The sequence below is a fragment of the Colias eurytheme genome, chromosome 8, assembly GCF_061535395.1.
Source record: "Colias eurytheme isolate Ceu_HAF_F1 chromosome 8, ilColEury1 Martin Lab GWU primary, whole genome shotgun sequence".
Taxonomy (NCBI): domain Eukaryota; kingdom Metazoa; phylum Arthropoda; class Insecta; order Lepidoptera; family Pieridae; genus Colias; species Colias eurytheme.
This window is the reverse complement of record NC_142987.1, coordinates 5,840,167-5,863,597: the sequence shown is the minus strand read 5'-3', so window position 1 is coordinate 5,863,597 and position 23,431 is coordinate 5,840,167. Positions and strand designations below refer to the sequence as shown.

General features: G+C 31.8%; 3 protein-coding genes across 4 annotated transcripts; 2 read left to right on the top strand and 1 right to left on the bottom strand.

Moving 5' to 3' along the window:
• Positions 1-40: 40 nt before the first annotated feature.
• LOC149906529 (zinc carboxypeptidase-like) lies at positions 41-18,198 on the bottom strand. 2 transcript variants are annotated; one of them, XM_090104652.1, is made up of 8 exons: positions 18,107-18,198; positions 3,685-3,914; positions 3,090-3,195; positions 2,792-3,000; positions 2,109-2,266; positions 1,231-1,350; positions 484-622; positions 41-150 (listed from the first exon to the last, which is right to left on the bottom strand). In XM_090104652.1, exons 1-8 carry the CDS (start codon positions 18,109-18,111, stop codon positions 41-43), a joined length of 1,077 nt encoding a protein of 358 aa, XP_089960778.1. In that variant the 5' UTR covers positions 18,112-18,198. The 2 variants fall into 2 exon arrangements, with proteins under 2 accessions (XP_089960778.1, XP_089960779.1); XM_090104653.1 differs by lacking the exon at positions 18,107-18,198 and adding an exon at positions 4,026-4,135.
• On the top strand, positions 4,359-9,356 carry LOC149906530 (uncharacterized). Its single transcript, XM_090104654.1, has 12 exons — positions 4,359-4,567; positions 4,650-5,039; positions 5,116-5,321; positions 5,395-6,066; positions 6,153-6,321; positions 6,395-6,558; positions 6,758-6,911; positions 7,085-7,236; positions 7,569-7,625; positions 8,042-8,126; positions 8,696-8,811; positions 9,032-9,356. The coding sequence occupies exons 1-12, from the start codon at positions 4,456-4,458 to the stop codon at positions 9,200-9,202; spliced, it is 2,448 nt and encodes an 815-aa protein (XP_089960780.1). The 5' UTR covers positions 4,359-4,455; the 3' UTR covers positions 9,203-9,356.
• Positions 12,472-23,222, top strand: LOC149906528 (sodium-dependent nutrient amino acid transporter 1-like). Its single transcript, XM_090104651.1, has 14 exons — positions 12,472-12,563; positions 18,139-18,210; positions 18,899-19,169; positions 19,338-19,551; positions 19,634-19,677; positions 19,751-19,898; positions 20,026-20,104; positions 20,296-20,399; positions 20,606-20,792; positions 21,037-21,213; positions 21,315-21,414; positions 21,510-21,689; positions 21,973-22,067; positions 22,191-23,222. Exons 1-14 carry the CDS (start codon positions 12,561-12,563, stop codon positions 22,362-22,364), a joined length of 1,848 nt encoding a protein of 615 aa, XP_089960777.1. The 5' UTR covers positions 12,472-12,560; the 3' UTR covers positions 22,365-23,222.
• Positions 23,223-23,431: the final 209 nt, after the last annotated feature.

Genomic DNA, 23,431 nt, shown 5'->3' with positions numbered 1-23,431 from the left:
AGAAAAAAAATGTCCAAATTGTTATTAGGTACACATTTTATTAAAACTCTACATCTCTCCCAAAGAATGAAAGGGTGTTTTGTTTAGTGCTGCTACGCCAACCTCGTACTAAACTCAGTATGGATGTTATAGTTTTCTTCACATATGTTTCTGAAATATTATTAAAGCTATATCAGAATAAATATTACTATCTACTACTGACTATCTTCGAAATTTCGGTTGTTAGAAAACATAAAAATTACAACTTATAAGCTATGAATAGATATGATAATATAAATTCTGTTTAATTCTACATTTCACGATGATAAAACATTATGATGTCTTTAAACAAATAATAAACAACACGAAGCATCTAATAAACTCAATTTGACTAGTTCGAAAAATTAAGTCTGCACTGTGGTAAAGAGCACGTCAAAAAGTTTGTTCTTAATTGCTGCAACCATAGCAAAATCAGTATTAAATCCCAACAATTTTTAAAATTACCGAGTATTGAAGTGTCCGTAATATTGGGGAACGTTGGATGAAATGGTTTCAGGAGAAATACGAGATCTGTGCCGAGCACTCCTGAAATATAATCCGTCAGAGAGCCAGCTACTCGTCCATCGCTACTTTCTTGATGTACCTACATCGATAAATTCATCACTATGTTGTATCTTGGGACTGAGATACAAAAAAAATAAGGTATCGCTCTATTATTCTAACAGTAGCCAACGTATTAGTAAGTATGTAAGATATATCTAATCTTTCCTAATGAATCTCAAAAACTAAATAGATACATGGAAATCCTGTCAATATTTTCAGAGATTCAAGCAAATGACACAAATTGTTTCACTAGAACCAGAGGTATCAAGCGAAGACTTACTTCTTAGAATTACATATCTATACTAATATTATAAAGCTGATGAGTTTGTTTGTTTGTTTGTTTGTTAGAACGCGCTAATCTCGGGTACTACTGGTCCGATTTGAAAAATTCTTTCGGTGTTAGATAGCCCATTTATCGAGGAAGGTTATAGGCTATATATCACGCTACGGCCAACAGGAGTGGGGCCACGGGGGTGTAACCGCGCGGAGCAGCTAGTGATCTATAAAATCTACTGTGTACCATCCGGTACTCGACCAGGTAGGTACCTACAGTTGGAACAAATACGGCCTGTTGATGTTGAATGTGTCTTTAGCTATATTGCATATTTATGCGATAGGCACCAATGCGTGAGTATAATTTTCTCTCACCTCATAAAGCCGCCCATCTGGTAATCTTGCCTGTCTTGCAGCATACTCGCCGATAGCTTGTAAATTCCTATAGTTGCTAGGTTGACGTAACGAATATCTCCACGGGTACAAAATAAATTCCTATAACAGATTAAATTACAGACTTGATAAAATCATTAACAATATAAGGCAATTATATACTGCTCAATAATGTTGAATATAATCTTATATATTTATAATGCCTCTATCAAGATTGAAATATAATCTTTAATTAAAACGAATTAATAATAAATATCCAAACTGTTGTTGTTTATACTTGTACAGTATTTATTTAGTCTAACTAGTTTAGTCTAGTTTAGTCTAAGAGCGTATACGCACTATGCGGGTAGCCGCATTGCGGGTAGCCGTCCGGCTGACCGCAAGCACAATTATGTACGGAATATTCATTTCTATGCGCACTGTGCGGTCTGCGGTAGCCGCATCGCAGTGCGCATAGAAATGAATATTACGTACATAATTGTGCTTGCGGTCAGCCGGACGGCTACCCGCAATGCGGCTACCCGCATAGTGCGTATACGCTCTAAGGTATAGCACAAATGTGCTCTACCTTACACCTCCGCATTCATTGTTGTCATTAGATATGGTATATGGTATAGGTAAAGGTTGATGTCGAAAGAAAGCATTGTGTAAATTTTATGGATATTACACAATGATATTTAATAGTTACTATTATATAATATTTTTTTATTTTCCTGCGAAATATATACCATAATATTTGTGAACTTTTCGCTTTTCTTATCAGAATATTTCGCATTTGCCTACCACTATATTTCGAAAATAATAATATCTCTCTTGAATTATTATTAGTTATAAATACGAAGTAGTAATGGAACAACAACCTTTTTCGGTACAAAACTTGCGTGCACGTTGATTGCTATGTGAATAACATCTTCTAGTTTATGTATGTATGTGCGAATAGCTTGTGATTCAGCGGCTGAAAAAGGTCTATTTCCTGGATAATATTGGGAACAAACGTCTGGAGACTTGGAAACATCATCTGTAATGAAAAACAAATTGTTTGTTTGTTTATTTGTGTACGTATCCGGTATCTAGTATATTAACTAAGCAGCTGCCTAATCCATGTTATCTTTTGCAAAAGAATTTAAATCTCGCACGCGATATTGTTATCTGCGCTAAATAATAATACTAATAATATCGCGAATTGTAAATAATATTGGAAAGATATAATATTTATGAAGAAAACCATAAATTACAGGTGTTAGATGAGACAAATGACCCTGTATTATTATTTTCTGCGTTATGCGTCATTTCATGCAATCTAGCGACATATTGATTAATAGAGATCAAAGTTTATAAAAATCTTTATTATATCTGTCTTAATTATTTTCTTTAATCTGTAATTTATCACTTATCAGTAGAAAGGCATATTGAATTTATACATTAGACAACTGTTTTATCGGTATGTATGTATCGTGTACTTGATGTTATGGTGAAAGCTCAAATAAGGCTAGATATTAATCACTTTGAAAGATTTGCTATCTCTTCATACCATGTCACTTACCTCGCCAATGATATGCGAAATTCCGATTAATATTAGTACCAAAGCAGGTGTCCCCAAGTTCAGTATGTACATTCTTGTGCCACAACGCAGGCCGAGTGTTATTCCTAGCGGTGATGTTACGCGACCAAAGTAGTTCTTGTATTGGTCGAAACTTTCGCAAATTCTTTGTAAAATTAACTGCATCTGGATTCACTACTGGGATGAGGTACCTTTGATGAGAATGCATGAGATGAAAAATATTGTTTTAATGATCAGTAACTAATTGGCGGTTAAAGTAGTACAAGTGAAAATTTTTTACCAGTCATAGTCATTAAAAAATGGCGTTTGATAATTAGCATCGTACAGTAGTTTTTCAGCCAATTCTATTATTGCATTCGTTGCTCCCCACACCATACCGTTCAGTGCTGCAATTATAATACAAATTTATTAAAAGATATGTACATTACAGTAGTAGGTACACTTGTACAATATTCCTAAAATTCAATTTTGTCCTTGTCACGCCGAAATAGACGTAAGCGTAGTAGGTAGTATTTAAATACACGCAATACTAGCCATAAAAATTTATTTGATCGTCATATTTCACTATAGCACTCTCGGTTTCATCATCCCAATAACCTAATAGCATGTCCACACCGATATGATAGCGAAAAATATAGGATCGATACTCAGCTCTACATAATATGAACTACGGAAATTGTTATCAAAATCTCTATTGATATTGTAACTGTCTGTCGATCTGTTTGTATGTCTCCTTTCACGCCTAAACCACTGAGCCAACATCGATGAAATTTGTTACAAAGATAGTTTGAAACCTACGGGAATGAGAATTATGCAGGGTTTCCTTTGACTAAGAAGGTGAAACTGCGGGCGGAAAGCTAGTAAGCTATATTTACTTCCTATAATGAGTATTCCTGGTTTCCTGGAATGTGTATCGCTATGTAGTTCCAATGCAACGATCGTGTTGTTGTTCGAAGTGCGCGGAGTGAGATGCACTAATCGCACCATTTCTGGATCATCTTTCGCCATGCGATTTGTAATATTAAATAATGTTTCTTGATCAATATACTGTAAATATTTCAAACTACTTCCTGTACTTCTTATTTTCCTCATTTTAGCTCCTGATCTAAAATGAATATTTATATATCAGTATAAAATAAAATTTCTGTTGTTGTGAAACAATTTAAATACTAGAAAGTCTTAATAAATGTACAATATTAATAGTATAAGTACTAACTGTTCATAGTTACGAGGCGGAAATAATATCATAAATAATATTCCAAATAAATACAATGCTGAAATCATATAAACTTTGATTTGTAACAACATATTGAATACTTTGTAATATAAAACACACATCAAAATATTTTCAGTTTCAGTTGATCTAAACCTATCATGAAACTATTTTTTTTTTGACAGACGATAAATACGACGTGGGTGTACAATTTTTTAATCACTTATAAAAAAATATCAATTAATAAAAACATATTTAAAAGTCTATTCATGTTTCAATTAGTTTTTTAATGTCGGTTAATGTGTAGACTGCAGCAATAGGTATAAAGAAAAATTTACTATAAGAATTCTGGCTATTTTCATGAATTCTTCTTCCATGAACGTCATTACAGAAGTATGTTACGTCAACCTGTGATAATTATATATTTCTTAATATGAATTTTGGTGCTTTTCTGCTAATATTATTATACCTTAATATTTATTTAGCGTATGGTTTTAAAGGCAACTACACCGAACATGACAATTGTTCATTGTGTACACTATCATGTAAGCTCAGTGCATTCAGTAAACGTGAAATAGCTTATGAAAATCTAATAATAAACAATAATTTTTGAGTTTCTATCTTCAGTTTTTCGCCGAAAACGAGCTCTAACTGAATATACTCGATGGCGCTCCAATCCAGAAACGACACAAGCTTTCATAGTAAAAGTATTAGAAGATGATATTCCCATACCTACGTCTCGAAACCAAATTGTAGATAATGTAACTATTCGTCATACTCCTAGACCAATTGTTGCTGTTAACATACAACCACTAAAAATGGCTGAGGAAAAGATGATTGTTGAAAGAGCTACTTTGCGTCCATCTACAGTAACACCGGATCTATCCAAAGAGTATACACGATTTGTGCCGCCTACAACTTTGACTATAGCGCGGCATGAAGGTGATATAGTTTTAGATCCTGTATCTCCAGTTATTATTAACGATAAAATTCCTCCAATAAAACCAAAGACCAAAGGTAGGCTCTTAGCTTATATCGTACCTATTTTCTTATAATCAAACGCGTAAATATAACTTGCAATATTATTCAATAGTTCTTAAAGGAGCACAACAGGTTGGGCCAATCCTGAAATTCAGTGGAGATCGTCACGTCCAGCGTGACGAAAGCCCTCCATCTGGTCCACAGTTTATTCAAAGGTCCAAAACCGATGTTGTGAGGCAATATGCACCGGTAGCTACTGTTCTTTTCACTAAACAAAAAACAATGGGACCTTTAACACCGCGAACCGTTGATAAATTTGTAAGTATTCATTGGAACACTATTTTAAAAAAATACGTGTTCATCGATAAATATAGCTATAGTTTAATTTTAGATGTCATATAAAACAACAATACATCCTACAAGAACGTCACCGTTATCAGATATTATAGTTCCAATGAGAACTCCTGACTTTTTCAATATTTTGACCTTCGATGATGATTTAGACAATCTTAACATATATAATAAGCCATTTCCAACTCGTACAACATATAATGCCATTGAAACTCTGCAACGTACTTCTACGATTAAGTTTTTGATTGATGAAGATGACAATGCTATAGAAACAACAAGACGCACTATTGACGTTGAGAGACGAAAAGGCAAAGAAAAGAAAATTATGGATAAAGAAATTGATACATATAACATGGTACTGTATGGCGATGACGAAAGCGAAAACACCAGTAAAAATAAACATGGAAGTACTGATTCTTATGAAGACATTGAAGACAGAAGTGGAAAGGATAGTTCTATAATCAACGCAAAATCTAGTTCATTTGATAGTTTAGAAGAATATGACAACACTACCGATTTATCATCAAATTTGGAGTATGATGACGACGATGACTTTAAAAATAGGACAACATTGACTACCAGATTTTTACTCGAGATCGTTGATTTGGAAATTACAACAAAATCTTTCAAGGAAGAAATTAAGAAAAATCGAACCTGTAACCTTATAAAACTAAGACAACTTAGTTTTAATTCACCCCGAACGCTGCATGAGGTAATTTTCAAATGAAAACATAATTGACTCCAGCTTCCTTTTTATTTGCAAACATGAGTTAGATTTTTTGACAATTATTATTGTAGATAACATCTCAGCTAAAGCAATGGGCAGAAGAAAGTCCAGTTGCCAAGTGGATAGATATCACTGCGGGAAATTTTACCGTCATGGAAAATCCGATCCATATGGTGATTGTAGATGATCCTACAAGTGGACAAATAGTATCAGCTAAACAGACTGTTATGATAATTGCTGGTAAATTATTTAGAGTACTTGAAACAATTTATTTTACTGGAATTTTATATATATGATGATTTTATTCTATTAGGCATTCAAGGTAGGGATCATCACTCAGTTGCAGCTGCTATGTATGTTCTCTACCAACTTATAGAAAGGAGTGAAGCACACGCAGATCTTCTTACCAAGTATCGTTTCTGGATTATTCCTGTCTTTAATCCTGATGGGTATGCATATTCCATGACCTTTCCCCACGTAAGTATCAAAAACCAGTAGGAATTATTAAAAATTTAATAAAATAATAAAGCCCTAACTTTATCCACCTTGAGAAAAATAGTCTCTCTTTTAATATTTTTGAAGTGTACCTATTTATTTTCGTTTGATATTCTCTGAATGTAAATAATTTTAATTGCATGTTTTGAAATTTTAAATATGGTTTATATTTCGCCATTAGCGCAGGGAATGGATGAAAAATCTCAAACAAACGTGGGCGTCATGTAAGGCCCGAGATTCGTGCCAAGCTTGCGAGATGTATGGCGTCAGATGTACAATTCAGCCTTGCTATGGAGTTAATTTAGACCGTAATTTTGAATATCAATGGATTCCAAGTACGCGCTTTAAAATACATTAGCGATGATAATTTTATTCATAGGTTATTTTACAAAGATTAAATGATTTTTCTAATTATCGAGTGTGCCTTTGTTTAGGATACCAACGAATAATTACTCAATAATAACAGTAAAGGATTTGTTTATTTTCAAAGTGTTTAATTTACTTTTAGCTGAAGAGTTACGTTCGGAGCATCCGTGTGGACCCTTATACGCGGGTCCAAGACAGCTGAGTGAGGCCGAAACGCGTGCACTCACACATTTCTTACATGAACAAAAGACCCCGCTTTACACCTTCATAGCTTTTAAAGAGGGAGACGTATTGGTATGATAACTGAGTGTATTTCTATATATCATATTCAGTTTATAGGATTGCTTTTTGGTATTGATTAACAGGTAGAGGCATCTCCAATAAGTGACTGTAGCTTCTCATAATTATTTGTCAATTTTTCTACCAATGTAAAAGGAGAATATTAGCATTTCGAATGTATCTTTTTCTGCATATTTGCTTCACGACTAAAATGACCGCACGTAATAACTAATACATATATGTCAATGGAATTAGTTGTTCACGACTACACATTGTGCTATCTTTTAAGATATCGCACAGTGCTGATAGCTTGTAGGTTTAAAAATATTTATTTGTTTGCGTTTTAGGGAGTGATGTATCCGTATTCACACACACGCAAGAAAAGAGCTTTTGATCACGTTTATGTAAGTATTAAAGCAATCCATTATAATAATATGATAACTGATAACCGGTGTTACGGTATAATATGCCATATCTTATCACATTTTTGTAGTAACAAATGACACGGCTTTGCTTTTAATTTGACTTTTTATATTGGTGTATTATCCAAAGTCTATTGATTTACTAAACAATCAAAGCAAAAGATAAAGGATTGCCTAATACATTGCCCTTATTTGCTCGTGCGTAACTTTAATCTAAAATCTATGTAATCACTTAATCTGTATAAAACTTAATCAAGTGTTTGTTTTTATAACTTAGACAACGTTTCAATTAATCGTATTATGTTAAATTATGTTAATTGTTTGATTAGATTTGGATTTTGTGTACGATGAAATGGTATAATTTGAATCTAGAAAATTATGTGAAGATATTTTTATAGAGGCAACGAGCGTCCGGCGCTGCAGCTGCTGCATACAGTATCAGTGGTCGGCCTTATGTAGCAGGCCAGACCTCGGAGTTTTTACGTAAATAAGCTTTAAAACAATTGCATTATATTTTATTATCAGGAATTCAATACTAATCTATTGTTATAAGAAAGGATACTGGATAGATCTATTTATCTCGGAAGTCCGCAAACTTTTATCAGTAAAAGCTCTTGCTATGATAATAAAATGTATTATTAACATTGTTAAACCTTAACTTATAGTTTATATCTTTATTAACCGACTTCAAAAAAAAGGAGGAGGTTATCAATTCGGCCGGTATGTTTTTTTTATGTATGTACACCGATTACTCCGAGTTTTCTGAACCGATTTACGTGATTCTTTTTTTGTTCGATGCGGGATGGTGTCGAATTGGTCCCATAAAAATTTTATTCGGATAGGCCCAGTAGTTTTTATTTTATGAGCATTTTTGTCTGTATTTGTAAATGTTGCAAGTGCAAGTTTGAAGTCGGTTGTTTTAAACGCAGTTATCACTTGTCTTAATAAATTTCATCTTGTTTTAGGTCGATGTTTTCTTTAGCTATCAATTTATATCTCTACATTGAATTTGAGTACCTACGATATTTATAATAAATACCTTTGGTTAACAGCGCTTTACGCCGGCGGCATAGAAGATTGGGTCGATGGCCATTTAGGTATAGACAATACCTATACAGTCATGATGTTTCGACCTTCTGATTCCCACAACTCCAGAATTATAACCGAGGTTAGTGATTTTGGTTCTCCTAATTATACATAACTTTGTATGCCTGAAATGAAGTAAGTACTTACGTGGTACTTGGAAAGCTTTTCTTTTAAGATTGGCTCTGTGGTTTTGGTTCGTAATAGAAACAAAAAAATAATTCAATCCTTCAACAATTTATATTACATATTTGTAATGTTATTATTTCTTACTATCGTCTATTATATAAATGTATGTTTTGCAGAGAGTCGTTCACGAAGCATACGCGGCGATAGATACACTACTCTTACAAAGCGTAGAGCCCCTGGGACCACCTCCCGTGACTATAACTCGATCAAGAGCACATATCATATCACCACCTATCTTATTGTATTTTGTATTAACTAGTTTATTATTACATTTTTCAGCTCTTTAGAATGTATGTGAAGGTGCTACGTAATGTAGAACTTGGGAGAGTTTAAGCTTTCTGATCTATATTGATACAAGTTATTATTGGAGTACAATGAAATATACTCGCTAATTTTATTTGATATTTCGTTTCGAGATTGAATTTAGCTTTGAAAAGTGAAATCGATTTAACTGTATCATGTTTTGCATGTAAATATAATTTTTCGCAAATATTTTTGATGTTTCATTTCTATGTTGATGGCAATTGGTAATATTGTACATTTTTCAGAATGCACAAATTACGAATCTTGATGATACATGTTATATCGTTTTTGTTGCAATACTATGAAAATTCCTAGAACGTATTTCGTATCATAATGATACCTACTTACAGTGAAATGCGGACTAGCGACCGTTAGATAAGGAGATCCAATTGCGACAAAAAGTAAAAATTGCGATTTTAGTAATTATGAATAATAAGGCTATTTAAAATGTTATGATGATTAATATAACCTATAATCATACAAAATAGTATGAACTCAGACGAACTCAGGTACATTTGGTATGGTGATCATCTGCGTTTGTTCTTTGTAATGTCTTAATTTATCTTTGTCGTTTTAATTCTTTGCTAATTTTTTATAGTTGTTCGGTTTTGCCACATAAAGAGGAAAAATGATGCATCAAATATTTGTTTTAAATCAAGGAGCAGGAAAATATTTTATATAATTAGATACAGTCATGTAAGACAAGTTAAAAATGTTATTCATCGCTTGAAATTGGAGTGAATAATACTTTAATGTATTTGTATGAAGAAATCATTGGAACTATGTACTTTATTTTTTAAATCAATTAGTAAAAGCTTGCTTCTATCAATACATAAATACGAGAAGCAAAAACTTTGTACTTAATAATTAATCGTCCTCAGTATCAAAAATATCTTCCAAGCTGTCTGGCTACAGCTTATCTTCAGTCTAGCCAAAACAGAAGATTATATCTCATTATAAATTGTTCAATATTATTTATATCGCACACCTTTTCCCTCGGAAAGTACCTAGACATAGAAAAATGCTTTTTATCTTCAAAGAGGCACGAAGGTTCTAGTTCATTGCTATTAAAGTTGTAATTTATTATTTTATAAACCTTTAAGATTTTTTTATATACCTTTAAGCTTAGCCTGTAAGAATTTTAATTCATTGATTATTTATTATTGCATCAACTAGTTCAAGTTAGAAGTGCTATTTTTTTTCTTAATACATAATTTAAATTTTTTACATGAGAAGGTTTTAAAGCAAGGACCAAATTGACAACATCGATGCTGCCTTCATTTCATAATTCATAACATAACTACATTAATATAAAGATGAAAGATTTGTATTTTTGTACGTAAATAATAACTCAAAAATTATCTACCTACTAGATCGATTAAATATTAATATAAATCATTTACCAGTAAAAAACTTCGTCTTTATAGGCATATTTTATTGTGAAGCCGGGGCAAGCAATACATAGATTATTGCTAGATTGTGGGTGTCAGAACTCAGAATTCAAAATTATCGTATTTTATTTAACAATTCATAGGTAATTGTAGTATCATATTGTATATCATTGTAATCAATTAGCATAATCTTTTGATGATGTTCGATTGGCATTTTTGGGAAATTCCAATGAAAAAGCCAAAAAGTTATGTTAGAGAACTAACTAATAACTTAGCGACTCGCAATATAATTTGATTGCCTTTTATCATTAGTTAGGAAACTACAATCTTATTCACTTCATGATATTATGTTGAATATTTATCCAAATACAAACAATTAACAAGTCAATTTCATAATCAGATTTTGCTACTACGATTTTTTATATATTTTATCATTAAAAATTAACTAATCAAGTAACAACTATGTACCTACTAAGGTGACACTAATCTACGATATGAACGATTAGATTTTTTGTTGATGAGTCAAGGTCATGCCTATTTAATTTTTCAAATAAAAAAATGTATATTCAATAATAAAGAATTTGTCCCTTGTAATGTGATTATTAAATCACAAACACGCACTTTCACTATTTTAATATAATTTCATCGTTTCTGTCCCTCCTTTTGATGGTATCTGCGTTGATAAACATTATGAAATAATATAATAAATATAAAATAATACACTAGTTACGATAAAAATATTTTTAACATTTTTGTATTTTAACTAAATTTACTATCTTAATACTATTATAAGGGCGAAAGTTTGTATGGATGTATGGATGTATGGACGTTTGTTACTCTTTCACGTAAAAACTACTGAACCGATAACAATGAAATTTAGCACACATATAGAAGGTAACTTGGATTAACACATAGGATAGGTTTTATCCCGGAAATCCCACGGGAACGGGAACTATGCGGGTTTTCCTTTGAAAACGCGGGCGAAGCCGCGGGCGGAAATCTAGTCTAATATAATTGAAAGCATGTTTATCAACAAGAACCAATATATACGAAATGGCATTAGTTATGCCAGTATAAGTTGATTGAAAGCCGTATGATAAAATCGATACACTTTATTCGTCATTGCACATGGTCGAAAAGCTTGAAACGCCGAAATCGTCATAAATATAAGGATCTCCTTATGCGGCAAGGCCTGCATAAGGAAGCTTTAGGTATGCATAACCACAACACAAAAATTGCACTTTTGCACTCATGTATCGTTAATAAAACACATCAACCTTCAATTCAAAACTGACCTTGTGCAATTTGGCGGCATAACAATGTTTTTTATTCCAAACTAGCGGTCCGCCCCGGCTTCGCCCGTGGTACATGTTTACGTTTTCTCTACATAAGAACCATCCTCATACTTCAAGGAATATAATAAAAAAAGAATTATCGAAATCGGTTCAGCCGTTCTCGAGTTATGCGCTTACCAACACATTTTGCGATTCATTTTTATATATAAGATTCGATCGCTATTTTTAATATAAAAAACTTCTGAAATTACAGTACATTTCTCCTCGATATAATCGTTAGGTATGTGTTCTAAAATTGCTGTCTAGGATTGGCTTGCCGCCTGTTACTGGTAGAGATAAATAAAGGGAAGAGGCTTGTTCTTAGAAGGTACGAGAACGAGCATCCCCTACGAAAAGAGATTGACAAGTGAAATATACCTACTGAACTCCATCTACCCCGATAATTATAATCATTTACAAAAAATAACTTAGATAAGTGGACAGCTCAGCAAGACAAACCGGCGATAGATATAATTATATAAAACCATGCCGATTACAACCCAGAACCTCATTCGTGAGTTAATCCTTTAGTGGTGTGGTGTTTTTTTATATATATTTATTTATGCCGTGTATTGGAAACATTGGATCTAAAGTGAAGGGTCTCAAAATATATCAAAATGGTAACTACCATTATTTAATAAATAGATTTTTTAACACTTAATATATTTTTATTTGAAACAATTAGTATTTAGATAAGTAAATATGGAATATTAAAAAAGCAAATGCAAATATACATATAAAAGTCAATAGGTACGTAAATATTTATTATTTAATATTTAATTTTACGATAAAAATAAAGGATTCCATATAAGTAATAAGTTTATGTTAATTTGTATTTTTTTAAAGTTAATAAATAGCCGCGATCTCTACCAGGCATCCCGAATTATGAGGAAAATTACCTACTGAATCACGGAGTAGCATAATAAAATATACTAATCGATATGGACACTTGACTTTCGTTAATTATTAATTATTGTTATTTTCAAACATATCGTTTGCTTATTATTCGACGATATGAGATAAAGCCATGTATACGTACCTACCTTTATTTTATTGCATCGTCATATTATAATAATATATTCTCTTAAGCCTGATTAAATTGATAAAATATTTTATGTTATAATAATGCAAGCCGTTAGGAAATAAGTACCTATTTATTGTCTATTTAAATCCAATTTTTATTTATATAGCAATAATAATAATAACACATTTAAATAACACAAAAGTAAATTATTAGCGAATAAAAAACCATTAAGGGCTTGGTCTAGTAGTGCAAACAAATGCATCCTGTCATCCTATATGTAAATAATACAAATGTACTATGGGAAAGTTGCTCCACTTAATTTTTAAAAATTAAATCATTCGTATGCATAATTTAATATTCGTAATAAGTACCAGACATGACAATTTGAAACAATTTTCGTGAAAATTACACCAGGTGATTTTTTTTTATCAGTACACAAAATTTGCGAATACGTTCTATTGATATCTTCAAATGCATAACTCTATACATTTTTTTCGACCTAAGTTTCTTAGTGAAAGTTGTTCAGTTTAACTAATAAAACGGATAAACAAATTTTGTATATAATAAAAAAAAATGTAATGTTAACACGTCCGCTCGCATCAAAATTCATAAATTACACATATGCATCGCGCGGAACGCCGTCCTTATATAGGAGTCGAGGAGGCGTGGTGTCGTGCGGCCCGCGTGTGCCGCAAACGGTTCAAGCCAAATCCGACTTTTGGCGCTACAGGTTACATCGCTGAATCCACTGCGGGTAACGCAACGTGTGTTCGCGGTTCTACAGAACAACGTCTATGGATAAAACTGAAAAATTAAGATTTATTTTTTTTCTTCGTATTTTTCCAGGATAAAAAGTATTCCATTTTATGCCCAGGATAATAAGGTATAATTATACCAAGTTTCATTGAAATAGAACCATTAGTTTTCACGTGATGCCTTCACATACAGACAGACAGACAGACAAAAATTTTTTTAATCACATATTTGTGTTTGGTATCGATCCAGTAACACTGCTATTTATTTTTTAAATACATATTTTCAAAGTACAGAATTGACCCTTCTACGGATTTATTATATTATGTATAATATATATATTTATATGGATAAACCTAATAAATATTTTGCTAGCATTCTGATGCTTTATCGGTTGCACTGGATTTTTCTTTTCTTTTTTCAATCGCTTGAATGACATAGGATGGGTCCTTGATGGGCATGGAATGCTGAAGTCTCGAATCAATCAATTCTGACAGTAGGCAATTTATGTAAAATCTTGATAATGGTCCATCATTTTATTTTTTTTGCCTAAACTTATATATTCTATTTTTAACGAATGATTCACTCCAGTCCAAACAGCAAATAAGCAGACTTCTGCTTCTGCAACGTTTAGTTGTCCCTGAATTTGGAAAAAATAGTCATGATTCTTATCTATGACAAAAGTGTTATTTTTTTGCATTGTATTTCAAATATTAAATTTTTTATTTTTAACCGCATCTTCCGCATTCATCTCTTTTGCCGGAATTAGACATTTAACTTCTACTAGTCCCATTTTCCCTTCTTGATATGGGAGTGTATAAAGTAAATTTTTCTCGTTATACTTTTAAAAAGTTATTATTGTCATTTTGCTCATTAGGTAAAGTAATTTCGATATCAGTTTTAAGTTTTTTGATACCTGCAATAATAACGTCATAATCGCCTGCACATACTTATCGCTTACACCCTGTATACAATCCACCATCCACATTCATAATGTTTTCCTGTCCTCCTCTCCTTTACGCTGTTCACCGATACATTTTAAATGAGTAAATCTGCTACCACTGAAGGATGTTTCATTGTGATCAGCAAATTTTCACCACTGTTGTCGATTATTTGTTTTTCATTTTTAATCAGCAATTGGGAATCATCAGTTTTGTTTTTTGCAGATTGGTGATGTACCCTAACAATACGTCGAAAAGGGAAAGCATCAACGAATTATCGTTTTCGTCCTCTTTTTTTATTCTTCGCGTCTCTGTTAAACTCAAAACTCAAACTCAAACATTTATTTATTCAATTAGACTTCTTCTAGAAGCACTTTTGAAACGTCATTAGGTACATATTTTTAACATTTACCACCGATTCGGAAAGCAGTATCTACGGAGAAGAATCGGCAAGAAACTCCATAGTTGCTCTTTTTACTTGTTACTTGTGTTTGTTTAGTTCAACACCCATTGAATTTTCTATGTTATTGCGATCTTCCATTACATCTGAGTTTTTATGATGTGATGATAATCCATTCGTTTTAATATTGGTACTTAGAGTTGGTGGACTAAACTAGAAATGGTGGACTAAATTTGTCAGCGCGTCTGTAAGATCAAAATATAAAACCAACATCCTGTATTTAAGTTACAAAATTAATAATCAAACAACATGCCGCTACGTTTAAAATGACTAGAAGAAAAAAAAAACACCTCGACATATTTGGAATTTTGGAGTAAACAAATCATTTTCCCCGTATGTCCCAAGTTCAAGTTCTCAATATAATTAAATATATTTCGTATTTCTCAAACGAAAAATAAACATTTTTGGAACTTCAAAAAAAATATAAGTATATTATAAGAAAATTTATGAGCTTACTTTAGTTTAAAAGAAACATTCATCCCTTTACTGAAACCCCGTAAAATAAAGAAATTGTTGCCAATCACCTTTGTAATGTATTTGGTTTCATTAACTTTATGTTCGAAGATAATTTTTTTTCTAGTAAGTACATAGTTACACGCATATTTTTTTCGTTTATTTTCCATATCGAAATCAAATGTTTAAAAATACGAATATTTGCACAAAACTAAGATAAAAATAATCAATTAACAAAAATATTAAATTTAATGAAGTAGAGCAACTTTCACTTCGGTATGAAGGAAAATCGAGCGTAGAGCACACGTCAGAACGCTCCGGCCCAAGGAGCGCGACTAAAGAAATTCGCTATGATTTTTCCTAATTATTTTAAATATTTTTTTAATATTTAAAGAATTATCAAAATTCAAAAAAAAATTTTTTTAAAGGATTAATACTCATTGGTCTTCAACCAACTCGAATAAATTAATGGAAACAATAACTTTTAGCAGTATTTATCAATAGATTTTGTAAGGCAAAAAATGGGAAATTTAATGAATTTATAACGTTCTAATTAGGAAAATCATCAGTTTTTCGGCAATTGTATTCAGCAGTTTTTAATAACGACTATATAAGGATAATAATGTGCTGATCAGATTGTGTAAATTGTAATCGGTTGCAACGTAGTGAGTGCACAAACTTAGCTCGAAATGTCTTTGGGGGAAAGAGACTTATCTTGAAGGCCTGATTAAGGTAACATAAAGTAACTTTACAAATGTGAAAAAATTCACGCGCATTGCGTATATAACACTAATTGATAAACAAGAAAAAAAAATTCAGTTTATCATTTCATTAGCCGGGAAAAAATTGTCAAATAACTTGTTGAAAACGCAATTTTGCTAGACTGCAGCCTTAAAATATTCTGGATATTTTAAAGATTACACATTACAAATTTAATAAGAATAATAATATACAAAGATCTGCACTCTGTAGTGTTTGTATAGACTTAAGTATTTAATTAATTGGTTTATAATAATCTTATAAATATCTCTGCCAAATTTAATTAAACTACAATGACAAAGAGATAACTGGTTTATCTATTTATGTCATTGTTACATTTATTTACCTGTTCTTCGTTCTTTTTTTCATAGCATTGTGTTAAAATAATATATATTTATTACATGTTTTATGGGAATAGCAATAGATATATTTTATAAGTTATAGATAATAATTCTAATTAAAACTTATGGATTCTACTTAGCTACTATATTTAGTAGATACAGATGAGAATGAAACTGTACAATTAAATATTTTGACAATAACGAAACATTCTGGAGTGATATTCATCTCCATCAATATTCATTGGTTTTCAGGGCTCCCAAACTAAAACTTGAAAAGGCTATATGACAAGACTTCATGTTTATGTGTCTATAGGTGTGCCCTTGTAATAATTTGCTGCGGATATGACGATATCCTCAATGAATATACTGATATACAAGTACATATTCATATATGTACTACTTAAAAATAAATTAAAAAATTCACTCAACGTGAACGAACGAAAGAAATTGACCGAAGTTCCGGAGTACAAAAAGATTCCTAGTAACCTTTTAACTATGGCATTAATTTTTTTACTTTAAATCAATCAACAATAAAATAATCGTTAAAATATGTTAATAACTTCAGGAAGCCATGAAAATTATTAATGAAACGAATTTCCTTGTAACTTAGGTTTAGGTACCTTTATTATTGTAATTAGTTTTGATAAAACTGATTCACCGAAAGTAACCAATATCAACAATGTCAAATTTTATCAAATTATCATAATATTAAATATCCTTCAAAAGATAAATAAAATATTCCGTTTTGAATGAATGTACGAATAATACTAATTTACTTACTCATATATACACATATTATATTGTATATTAAAACAACCCAATACTTAGGAAATAGTTAGAAAAAAACACATCGTAAATTTTAAAATTGTTACGTGGAGATAATACCATAATTGGGTTTATACTTCGACAGTAGCGTCCTGCGTCATAAAGGAAATTAGTGCTCAATGTTTCACGATACCCGTACGATAGTGAGGAAACATTTAAATAGCACTGAAAACGAGCGTGTATTATCACACGGTTAACGATTTAAAATATAAAATACATAACTTTACTAGGTTATACTGAAAAATTTCGCGAAATAGCGAAAAATTTTAATTTATTACGTCTACCTTATTATACTAGATTTTTTTTTATTAATATTGACTAAGATCCGTAGCGAATTTACTGACTTGTTTATGTTTACTAATGTTCGAGAGGTCAACAAATAAATATGTATATTTTAGATATTCGTAACTAGGTACTCCACTTCAAACATGTATAATGTATATTTAATATTTACTCTTAGTAAGGTACATCATATAAACAGAGGTAGAGCAATACTATTTGTAAATCACATAAAATTGATTAAAAGATTTCACGACGTTTTAAATAATAATTTTTTTTAGTTTATTTTACTGATAATTTGTTTTGTAATAAATTGCATTGTACAAACCTCATTTTTTTTAATTTCCTTTTTATTCACAGAGTAAGCCGGAAACCAACGCGTTTTCAAATGAGGGTTTTAGTAATGCAGGAGATGATCCACCGAAGAAAAAGGTAATTGTTATTATAAATTCTTTACTTATATCTACTCAAATATGTTTAAAAATCTCACGTCGTGGTGATACTTTATCACTTTACGGTGTCAGCATATATATGTATTATATTCAGTGTACACTCCGAAACTATTGAACCGTTCTGAACTTCATTACTCTCTGAAATTTTAATTTCATATAGCGAAGCCGAGGCGGGTGCTAGTTAGTTCACATACAAACACACTTATATTTATGTATTTTACTACATAATGTTACACATAGGTAACTATATAGATACGTGACTAACAATTTGTCATCGTCATTATACACACCTATATTTTATTGTTGACCATAAGTGCGCATAAATTTATAAAAGCAAATAATAAAAATAATATGAGATAGTCTGCGATAATATGTACATAATATTGTGAATACAATGTTTCTACGAATACATCTGGTTATATAAATTTATAAAAATTAAAATAATATGATAAGATTATATACCTATATGCATATCATTTTTTATTTCACTTTGTGTATCGGATTAGGGATTTTATTATATACTAGCTGTCCCCGCAGTTTTACCAGCATTGCTCAACTCCTTTTGGTGTAAGTTTAATGTTATAGGAGCCTACAGCACAGAACGCACAGCTATCTGTGATTATAGCGTTCCGCGATAAATTAAACAATTATTATATTACGTTGTCTAGGAAGATGTTGAGGTGGATGAAGAACCCGAGCGTGCCATGTGGGGAAATCAAATCGAGTTCCTCATGTCGTGTATTGCCACATCTGTGGGTCTGGGAAACGTTTGGCGGTTTCCCTTCGTCGCTTACCAGAACGGTGGAGGCGCCTTCCTCATCCCATACATAATTGTACTAATCTTAGTTGGAAAACCCATGTATTACTTGGAAGCCGTTTTGGGACAATTCAGCTCAAGAAACTCTGTTAAAATATGGTCTATGGCACCCGCTATGAAAGGTTCGTGTTTTCTGTTATTATTTTCTTATCTTAATAAGGAGAATCTTTTTTCCTTTTTTTCATTTATCTCCTTAATGCTTACTATTCAAATCAAACTCGCCAAATTTAATCTCCGTACCATATTACCCCATTAAATTTTCACTATTAAATATAAGTTTGTTCTTACAGGTACGGGGTACGCTCAAGCTCTGGGATGTGGCTACATTCTCTCGTATTACGTGTCCATCATCGCTTTGTGTTTGTATTATTTATCAATGAGCTTCCAATCTACACTTCCTTGGGCTGTGTGTGATCCGGCCTGGGAAAACTGTGTGCCGTCAGGTCAAACGGAGAATTTCGACCACACCATCAATGGTACAAGCAGCGCTGAGCTATACTTTACGTAAGATAACTTCTTTAATCTTAATAAAATCTAATATTTTGTACTGTGGGACTAAATATTAATTATTTCTTTTTAATTTCAGGCGTACAGTTCTTCAGCAGAGTGATGGCATTGAAGGAGGTCTCGGTTGGTATTTTATTTCTATTGTTATTTCGAATACATTTAAATATACAATTTCTAACGACAAATTATGTTTTAGGTTTACCCATTTGGTATTTAACTTTGTGCCTGCTTGCGTCGTGGTTTGTCATTTTCGTCATCGTATCACGTGGGGTGAAGAGTTCAGGAAAAGCTTCGTACTTCCTTGCGCTGTTCCCCTACGTCATCATGATTATCTTGCTCATCACGTTAGTAGATTACTTGGTTGTTTCTATAATTGTAGACTTAACAAATGAATAGACTAGCATATTTATATATATTTATATATATATTCGTTTTTTTAACTTAAATAAAAACGATGTTTTATGTTTCTAGCACATTACTTTTGCCCGGTTCTGGTAATGGTATATTATACTTCATCACTCCACAATGGGACAAGCTGTTGGAATTGAATGTAAGTAGATATTTGTTTATGTTCATTATATGCGTTGCGATAACCAAATGAGTAATGACTATATTATAATGTAAATTAAAAATAGTTGTCCTACACTTTATAAGTAATTAAATTATGTGAACTAACGTGAAACTATCTAGAAACTAACCTCATAGTCGAAAAAGCTATAATGATTGTTATTTTAATTACAGGTATGGTATTCAGCTGTGACGCAAGTGTTCTTCTCATTGTCAGTATGTACCGGAGCTATTATCATGTTCTCATCATACAACGGGTTCAAACAAAACGTATACAGGTAAATAAAACCGTACATATTTAAACGTAGAATTACCTTCAGACTTTAAATAGTATCTATTGTATTTCACAAACATTTCATTATTAAATTATCGAACGTTGAACATATTATTTAATGATATAAATAAAACTATTTTAAAAGGTTTTAAAATTGTATTTACTAATGTTTACATAATCTATAAAATTAACGATGTCGAATATTTTTAGGGACGCCATGATTGTAACCACCTTGGACACATTCACGAGTTTGCTATCTGGTATTACCATCTTCGGTATCCTGGGCAACTTGGCGTATGTTCTAGAAAGAGAAGTTAAAGATGTTGTCGGTTCAGGCGGTACTGGTCTTGCCTTCGTTTCCTACCCCGATGCTATTGCAAAGACTTTCCAACCACAGGTAATTTCTATTAATAATATTAATTACTTAGGTATCTACTGCATTCAATAATTTGCTTGTAAATTATTCTAAAAAAAATCATAATTCAATTTAATTTAAATTCATAATTCAAATGTATAAGTATTATTTTAATAGTGTAGTGTTTCTAAGTTCTTAATTTTGATCTTTTATTATAGGTTTTAGTCCATTTTAGTCCACTTTTCTTATTTTGACTTAACTAATTCTTCTTTACCATGATTCTCAGTTATTCTCCGTATTGTTCTTCGTCATGATGCTGGTACTCGGAGTGGGATCTGCAGTAGCTCTGCTATCAACGATCAACACAGTATTAATGGACTCCTTCCCACGAGTGCGCACAATCTACATGTCTGCTTTCTGCTGTACCAGTGGATTTGCTATCGGACTTGTTTATGTTACCCCGGTTAGTCTTTATTTCCTTCATTTTTAATATGATTGTCATTCGAAAATAAAGAGCATGAATTTGTTATTTTATTTTGTTTTTCATGAATAAATTGGTTACAGGGTGGTCAATACATTTTGGAACTTGTGGATTACTACGGTGGTACTTTCCTTGTTCTGTTCTGTGCTATTGCGGAAATCGTTGGAGTATTTTGGATTTACGGTAACTAACTAGCTAATTTATTATGTATTTCATGATGTTCAATTCATTTTGTATCGTGTAATGGAAATTTAATAAAAAATTTATAAAATTTTCAGGTTTAGAAAACGTTTGCTTAGATATTGAATACATGCTTGGAATTAAAACATCGATCTACTGGCGGTTCTGCTGGGGTATTGTTGCTCCTGCTATTCTCATCACTGTATTTATTTACGCATTGCAATCATTTGAAGCGCTCGTCTTCGGTTGTTGTTACTATTATCCTACAGCCGGTTATGGTGAGTACCTAATTTATGTTTTTAAAGTGAAACTTTTATTACATCGTCTCAAACTTTTTGGTCTGTGTAGCGCATGTCGCGTGTATCGCGGCTGCCGAGTAGGTATACCTACTCGGCAGCCGATCGTCACGCGACATGCGCTACACAAAGCAGTGTTCGGAACCGTTCGAACAGTTTCACTTTTACCGTGGTTTCATAAAACCACACAACATTTTTTTAATATGCTATTTTATCTCTAACTTATTTATTCTTTTGCATTACTAAATTCTGTTTTACTTTTTAGTCTCGGGCTACATGATGCTCATCGTCGGTGTACTGTTTGTACCTATATTTATGTTTATCGCATTATACAAATACAAAACTGGAAACTTTGTTCAGGTGTGTATCTTTTTCGTTTGTCTTAGTGACTAATAGATTATAGATAATATCTCGTTATGTTTACATGAAAAATCAAACTAAAATTTTCAATTTCAATTATTTAAGAAAATTTCATTTTCACAGACTCTGAAGCGTTCATTCAGTCCAAAGTCCAGTTGGGGCCCGCGTGCGGCGAGTGAGAAACGAGGATGGTCTCAATTTAAAGAAGACGCCAAATCCGCCAGACGCGAACAGAAGACGTCGTGGGGTCGTCACATTTGGCTCAGTTTAACGGGCGGATATAAAAGACCCTTATAATTACGTCCAATACCAAATAGTACAAAGTATTATTTATAGAAATAGATACGCTAATATTAATTGTAGATATAATTATATAATTTATAGAAACGTAGTATTAGGTACCAACTTATTAACTATTAGATAACAATTTAGTAAAATGTGGTACTTGAGTATTACTATATAAACTTTTGTTCAAATGAGAGGTACCTCTCATCGTTACCAAATCTCGTCAAAATTAGCTAGCTAGATAATTTAATTTTCTTTATATCCCAAATCATTCATCATGCCTTTACTTGGTTTTGCATAAAATACTTCGTAGCAGTCGGGTGCTACGTTATTTGTATCGTAAATTATAATGTCAATCATAATGACCTAACGTAACGTATCGTTTCCTAAAAAACCTAAGTCAGTGAAAACAATAACTATCCTATTTTGTATATTTAAATAATTTTCATAAAGCATGCAGTTATGATACTTTAACTAATGTTGGTTCGTAGGTGTATATTATGTTAGGTATAATATTAAAATAAAGTATAGTTATGACATTGTTAAGATACGTGTATTTATTTGTACAAATTGATATTACTGAAATGTGATATGAGAATATTTTAATAAAATTAAAGCTATTTATAACAATATTATGATAAAAACCCTTAAGTAAGTATATACCTAAGTTGTTATATACACATTAAAACTTGTAGATATTCAAAGGTTTTTGTATTGTGAAATGTGAGGAAACACGGAACTGTGAGGAACGATATAAACAGTAAGGTTGTGCAATTTATTTGAATGAATGTTCATTCTTTATGTCTATAGTTATAGATACGTTTTCTCATGAATCGTTTCATTTGTTAAAAATAAACTGATTTAAGTGCATACTTACGATTTTTATTTAAGTTTAAAACCCTTAGAGTAGGTATACTATATAAAGTAAAACCCTAAATTGATTAAAAAAATACTATCACTAGGTGAATTGTAGGACATAAGAGCTCTAGCAAAAAAGTTCATGAAGAGATTCTTCTCTAAGCTATAAAAATATATTAAAATGATTCTGTAATTAAACATTATAGGCTAGGTGGCGCTGC